The sequence below is a fragment of the Morone saxatilis genome, unplaced genomic scaffold, assembly GCF_004916995.1.
Source record: "Morone saxatilis isolate NCDOM2014 unplaced genomic scaffold, NCSU_SB_2.0 Contig20, whole genome shotgun sequence".
Taxonomy (NCBI): Eukaryota; Metazoa; Chordata; class Actinopteri; family Moronidae; genus Morone; species Morone saxatilis.
The window spans coordinates 7,741,848-7,748,888 of NW_023339763.1; the positions used below are offsets into that span (position 1 = coordinate 7,741,848).

The following is a 7,041-nucleotide window of genomic DNA, read 5'->3' on the forward strand; positions in this document are numbered from 1 at the left end:
GTGTGCGCGTGTGTGCGTGCGTGTGTCTTGTTGATTGTTACATACCAGCACCTTGCCAAGTACATGTGCTCCTTGACGAAGACTGATCCAGATAGCAGGATGTACCAACAGGTAGCAACGCTGTCTGGGCTGAAACAAAGAGATAAAACACACTGCGGTGAAAAACTGTAACTTATTTGTAACACCTCACAATCTCATGCGTTAGAAAGTGCGGACTATGAAGATTTCCGCATTCCCATTGTTGTACTTTTGTTATATTTCATGATTAATAATTACCTGGTCTTCTAACCCTAAGTGGGATTTTTTTTCCAATACTTTGGGGCTCTTGAAGTTGTGGGCAAGTCCTACTCTGCTGCGATTAATTAATTAATTTAATATATTTTTTGGGACCTTTATTGATAAGACAGCTCAAGATAGACGGGAAAGTGGGAGAGAGAGGGGGGATGACATGCAGCAGGGCCACAGGTTGAATAACAACATAGTTTAAGGATAAGCATAATAATAAGGATAATAATTAAATATTGTATCACAAGAGGCAGTGAAGAATACCCATTTATAACACGTTCAGCCATGTATTTCTGATGAGTTTGGGTTGCTCTCAAGATAGAGCTTATGTAGACAGTTTAAAAGTATCCTGATGTTAAAAGTCATCAGTTCTTGTGAGTTTTTCATCACCTCTGCTGCAGCCTCATTTCAGGTGAATTTCTACACCTAGGGCTATTCTATTCATCATGAGTATCCATACATTAATGGCTGAATTGGCTAGAAAGAACAATTGAATACATTCATGGGTGACATTTTTCCAACGCTTTGAAAATGTAGCAGTTCTCTAAAGGGAATTGAAGAGCAAGATGTCGGAAAGGAAATATAAAGTGCACATCAGAGCTCTGAATCCTTAGTGCTGCATTTTACATTAGCATAAATGCATTCTTAGGATGTCAAGCACTATAGAGACATGATACTGTATAATGTGCCATCACTGCATGGTGGAGAGAATCCATTAAAGTCAGGCAGTCACGCTAAAAGGACTACAATAAACAGCGCTGAAACATTCACGTAATCTGGTCTGTCATTCATTGCATCCGCAACAAAAAAATATTTTATCTGAAAATAAATCCAAAACATGGACTATGTGACTGTCCATGCCGTTTCACATGCACATTTTATCTATCAACCCCAAACAGTCTAATTCACTTCATAAAAAGCTGGGTGCTCAAGTCAGCAGCAACCTGAGACTCAGTCATACATACGTTTATACATACATACATACATACATGAAGGAATCAGTCACATGAGAACACACAGTATCTGTGCCTGTGGTTATGAATATGAATAAAGACACTGGGAACATGAGGAGTGTTTGAAGAGAGGAGGTAAGCGATGCAGCATAGTGGGAAGAGAAACACCTTATGGAAAGATTGTTAAAAAATAATTCAAAAACGTTGTAAAATGGATAGAATACAAAGGTTATTTATCTTCAAGGTGACGCCGTTTGAAAGCTATGTACAACCACCAAGTAGGGATGTTGTTTTTGAGAAAAATAAATAACAAAAGGGGCTATGCAGGTAGGCTTTTGAAAAATTTTGCAGTTCAGAAAACGGGTGCCATCCCTCTTCCATGATAAATCACTGATGAATCACTTAACTGCTGCCTGACTCTGCAGAATGACCACAGGTCATGTAAAGAAAATTGAATTTTAAAACGTGGCCACACATTGTTTAATCTGAGCTTTAAATCAATAAGGTGTAGATCAAATTATTCAGATGTTTAATTATAATGCTGCACCCCTACAGTGGACCAGGTCTCAACATCAATGTTAGTCCAGATGGCAGTTCAGACATCATCTCAGCATTTATTCGCATTGTTCTTGCGCTGATTTGTTCCATTTAGTATGACATTTTGGAGGTTTAAACAAATCAGTTTTCTGGCTGAGGGTAACATGATATAAACTCAAAGCATCTCGGGTGTAAATCTGGTGTTGATCAAGAGGCCAGAGGAGATACAGAACCGGCTCTTCATGTTCCATTTATCTGTCCTTTTACTGGGTATTTCTGAGAATTGTTTAATCTAATTCGCAAACTCAGATTTTATAAAGATGATACTCACATTTATCCACCATGGGACTGAAAAAAAGGAGCCTGACAATTTCCATAATTGGTTTTTAGAGATGACAGTATCTTCAAAATCAGATTTTGTTTGTGCAACTTATTGCTTTATATATTTATAGTGTGATTGTATGATAAATATTGTATTGAACTGTTGATTTTAGTAGTGTTGGTGTGCTGATTCAGCCTCTTTGTGGTTCAAAGATTTCCTTTTTCCTGTTGCAAATGTTGGGAAAGTCCTGCCTGACAAATACTAGTGCATACTGCACAGGAACTGATCTGTTTGTATTACACAGAAGAAGCGATAATGGTCAGGCTGGCTTGAAAAGCAAAGAAAACAGGTATATTTGAAAAACCTCATGTTTCTACAGAAACCCAAAAATATGTTATAGTGCTGGACACACGGTTTTAAAAGTGATCTGTAGGAAGTGCCGAGCATTAAAAAACCACAACAATGACCAACAATGGCCCCAACAATAAGCTGGCTGAACTCACTGAGGATGTGTAGCTTTTATATAATTGTAAACTGACATTTAAAGATACCTTTGGTGTTGGGGAAATTGTGAGGGGGCGTTTTATAGATGAACCAGTTAATTAGAAAATAATAGATGACACAAAAGTGAAATTATCATTAGTTGCAGTTCTGCGAATGTGTGCATCATTCATTTATTCATTGATTTTTGGTGTTCTTTATCATTGAATGTTATGTAGTAAAAGCAGGCCCAACATAATAATGTGTCAAAGGAGAAAAAAAGATTGTTTCTTGTTGCATTGTTGGGATTTAAGTGAGGCCAACATGATTAACTACTATTATGGTTTTATTGGAGAGACCTTGATTGCTTTCATCTGCTGTCTGCAGTGTGTAGGCGTGTGTGCCTGTGTTTGTGTGTGTGTGTGTGTATAACAGCTGACTAATTGGACACGGCAGGCGCTTTGTTCTGGGTTAAGGTACTTAAGACTAGCCCCTAGTAGAGAGACAGGCGAGTGTATTGAGAGAGAGAGATTTTGTGTGTGTATGTGTGTTTATTTGATGGCAAATTAAACCACTGAGTGTCTAATGTGATTCTAGCGAGCGTGATAATGCATCAACAGCATGTGAAGCTTCTCTCTCATCCCTTCATCTGTCTCTGTCCTCCCTCTGCCTCTCACACTTCCTCCACATCTCGACCGCCCTCCCTACCTTACTTCAAAATGCTCTTTCTCCCCTCACTTCATTTTCTTGTCTCTCCTCCTTCTCGACATTGCTATCCTTTCCTCCTTCTTCCTCTTTAGCATATTCACCTCTTGTTTTCTCTCCTCCTCTGCAGTCCTCTCTTCTCATGTCTTCTCTTTTAATATACCTCCTTACATCTCCCATTTGCACGCCACTTCCTCCCTTCTCATCTCCTCATCTTCTCTCTCCCTCTTTCACCAGCATCTTGTTCATTTCTCATCCCTCTTCTCTGCCCTCGGATCAGCCTGCCTCTTGACTAGTTTTCCTCCAAATCCACACTGCGCATGATGCTAAAATGACTTATTTGTGCCATCTGACTCATCCGTCTCAGTATCCATTAATCCACACACCCTGACAGGCATGCAGAAAGGAAGGCAGACAAGGTATCAGTGGATCTGTCGACATTACCATCGGCTCTAGACTAGAGATCTCATCTGGACAATAGTGTCTTAAACCTTGAGTTGGCCTCAAAATCAAATGCAAAAGCACCTCCAGCAGAAGACTTGAGGTTTTACTACCCCGTTTGAAGAGTTTATTCAAGAAGCAGTACATAATACAACCTTAATCCACATTTTCCTCCTAATATTGTCTCTTGCTGAATTTTATAAAATGAGCTTTTGCTCGAAATGATCATACACCAAGTAAATATCACCTGGTTTAACAAAGGTTCAGGATATCTGCAAGTTTGTCAAAGCCGAATTTTGCCCGTTTCAGGCTATTTTAAGAGGATACATCTGGTAATATTCTAAAATGTTCTTATTATCAACAAATCTCATAAAGAGACCAAAACCAACAAGGAATTGATCCAAGACTATTTAAAACTTTTTCTTTTTTAAATGAGGTATATTTTGGTATGGCCTGTTTCAAACTAGTAGGAATGAATGTGGCTGAGAGCCACAGATGAGCTGGGAAAGTTGAAAAGTACTGAGAGATAGTGTTTCTTGTTTGTTTTTATAGGATTTGTTGACAATAACCAAAATAGAGAATAATGCATTGCAAGTTTAAGACATTTTTGTAAACAAATTACACTGGTAAAATATGAGTTATAAGAGTATAAATGGGAATTATAAAATAAAAACAGCAGTTTTTAATTTTCCACTTTGTGGCAGGGATCTAGCTGGTCTTGCAAAACCCAACTTTTTAGATTACGCCTCAATGCACCATGTGTGCTGTCCCTGTAGCACTAAACATGCTTACAGTTGTTTGGTTGGGACACGTGCACTTACAGTTTTGATTTAATCTAGCTTGTGCTAGTTTTGAATGCACTTGTTGTAAGTCAACTACACTGATGTGCCCCTGAGCAAGGTATCATTTGCTCTGGTGCAGCTGCTTAGTGGCCAAAAGTGAGAGACTGTTGTTATTCCAGGCAGCTCCCAAGTGTGAATGTTAAGGATTCTGTGATTGTGAAGCAGGACATTCGTGAGAAATATTGTGAGACTTCAACCGAGTAAATGCTGGTTTTCCTTATCAGATATTTGATAAAAAGAGAGAGAGAGTAGCAGAATACAGCAGAGCGCTTCCTGCTCAGTGAGAACTCGTACTTACTAAAAAAGGATGTGGTTGGCTTCATGTCTCTCATACCTGGCCGAGGTACACATCGACCTGAGACAGAAAGGCAAACATGTTAACTTTTTCTCTCCAAAAACATCCATAATATATTTTTAGCTCTCACAATCCATCACATAAACATCCTAAACTTCTTTTTTTCTTTCCTCAGAAGACACCATTCTCTCCCATTTTAGACACCATCATTACTGTCGGTCACTTCTGAATGTTAAAGTGACCTGCTACTCTGTCTGGCTGCTGCCCAACATACATTTTCATTTTCTTTAGTCTGAGTTGTGTTGCAAAATTTTGCTGGGTCATTGGTTGATTGAACCAAATTATAAGAGAACCAGGGTTTGTGAACACAAGTCAAGAGTTATGGTAGCACATTTTAAATCATTTCTTTTACCAAGCATGAAAAACTGCAGTCTATATGATGTTAATATCCGTCTCCCTGTGTCCTTAAAACCCTCCACTGTGGAATCATTTCTTATAAATGGTTCAGATTGTAATCCCACACCATTGTTTGTTAGGGAGGGGGCTCGGACTCGCATTTTAATGTGAACACTCTTACACAAATGTCATTGTTGTCACTTGCTCAACTGACTCAGACTAGCAATAAAAACATTCCAGACTTAAGGCAGGACATTTATAAAATGCGTTGTATGAATGTATGAATTTCTTAACAGCACCTCAGCTTGAGCGTCCTGTCAAAAGGACAAGATGGCATTTGCAAAAAAACATTCTAAGCACTTTTAAACCCATTTGGGCAGGGTGTGCCACATATAACAAGGCATGCAGTAAGTAGGCCTAAAGGCTACTCTGAAGTTAATTTGGTAAACCTATACTGTGACTGACACTTCATTTAATAGTGGCAAATCAAAACTCTCAAAACAATCTACAGTCAGAGTAACACTGAATTGAGCTTTTAGTGAAATGAAAATGACTTACCTTAGCTGATGTTCCCTAAGGTGAGAGAGGACGTCCATGTTGTAGAGTTTGCAGTAAATGGTGTTCAGGTCCTGCGGGACAGAAAGACAATATTAGCGAACATGTCACCATCCACCAGAAACAACATACATTGCCATTTCAAACAACACTATTTGCTCACAAGTCTGCAAAAATCTGCAAACTGCTGATTTTGTTTTTATTTTTTAAAAAGTGAAAGCTTTTAAAAGATTAGCTCATTGTTTAGAGTGTGTGGAATGTCTAAGCACCGTGTAAATCACATCTAGTGCCGTACTTTGACAGAGGCCACTCTGAGCATGCCAAACGCTGCCTATCAAATTGACACCCTCAAACCAGACAGGCAGGCATACCACTTATGTATGCACATGACAGCAGTGAGACAAGCACAGATATATCCACCCTCTGCCTTAAAATAGTACTCTATCAGGGCCAGCTGTCAAAACATTAAGAGGCTGACAGAGAGAGTGTGTGTGGTGTGTTGGTGTGTGTGTGTGTGTTGGTGTGTGTGTGTGTGTGTGTGTGTGTGTGTGTGTGAAGGGAACAGCTTCATATAAGCATCTGTAGGATCAAACAAACACAGTGGCTATTGAGGCCACAGGGCAACTACTTTTACCAGCTGGACTGCATGGCTGACTGGTTATGTACACACACAGTACATGCTCTCACACACAAAGATACACACAGCGAGACACAGGCCAACTAATTACAGAGATTAACAGTCCAATGGACGCTACACAGTATACAAAGACTATCCTAAGCTTGCAACGCATAATAGTTTACAGTAAATCAGCAGGTTAAAGGAATAGTTTGACATTTAGAGAAATATACGCTATTGGCTTTTTGCCAAAAGTTAGATGAGAGGGGGGTATCAATCTTCTTAAAAAATAACGCATAGTTTCCTAAATGTCAAACTTGTCCAGCCTGTGCCCATCTACTGTAACTTTGAACCCAAATCATCACCATTTCTCTCTACCACTTTTCTGTCGTTCTCTAGTAGCCAATGTTAGGGTCCAACATCACACATTAACATATTTCCTGTACAACTGAAATGGTTGGCTAAAAGTAACAAGTTAAGCAGAACGTGCACATTTGAGCAAAAACTAAAGCCACCTAGAAACCGAAAGTTTCTGAAAGTTGAAGAAATGTTTTCCCTAACAACCGTCCCACTTCAGGATAAAGCCAAAGCACAGCAGTTTAGCAAGAACGCAA

At 39.2% G+C, this 7,041-nt stretch overlaps 1 protein-coding gene across 3 annotated transcripts in view; it reads right to left on the bottom strand.

The window, feature by feature from the left end:
* rapgef6 (Rap guanine nucleotide exchange factor (GEF) 6) overlaps positions 1-7,041 on the bottom strand; it is a 147,267-nt gene that overhangs the window by 110,947 nt on the left and 29,279 nt on the right. For all 3 annotated transcript variants that reach the window (XM_035666228.1, XM_035666229.1, XM_035666227.1), the window contains exons 2-4: positions 5,815-5,885; positions 4,864-4,920; positions 46-129 (exon numbers count right to left, since the gene is read on the bottom strand). In XM_035666228.1, coding sequence (XP_035522121.1) covers positions 46-129; positions 4,864-4,920; positions 5,815-5,885 — 212 coding nt within the window. The remainder of the gene's footprint in view (positions 1-45; positions 130-4,863; positions 4,921-5,814; positions 5,886-7,041) is intronic.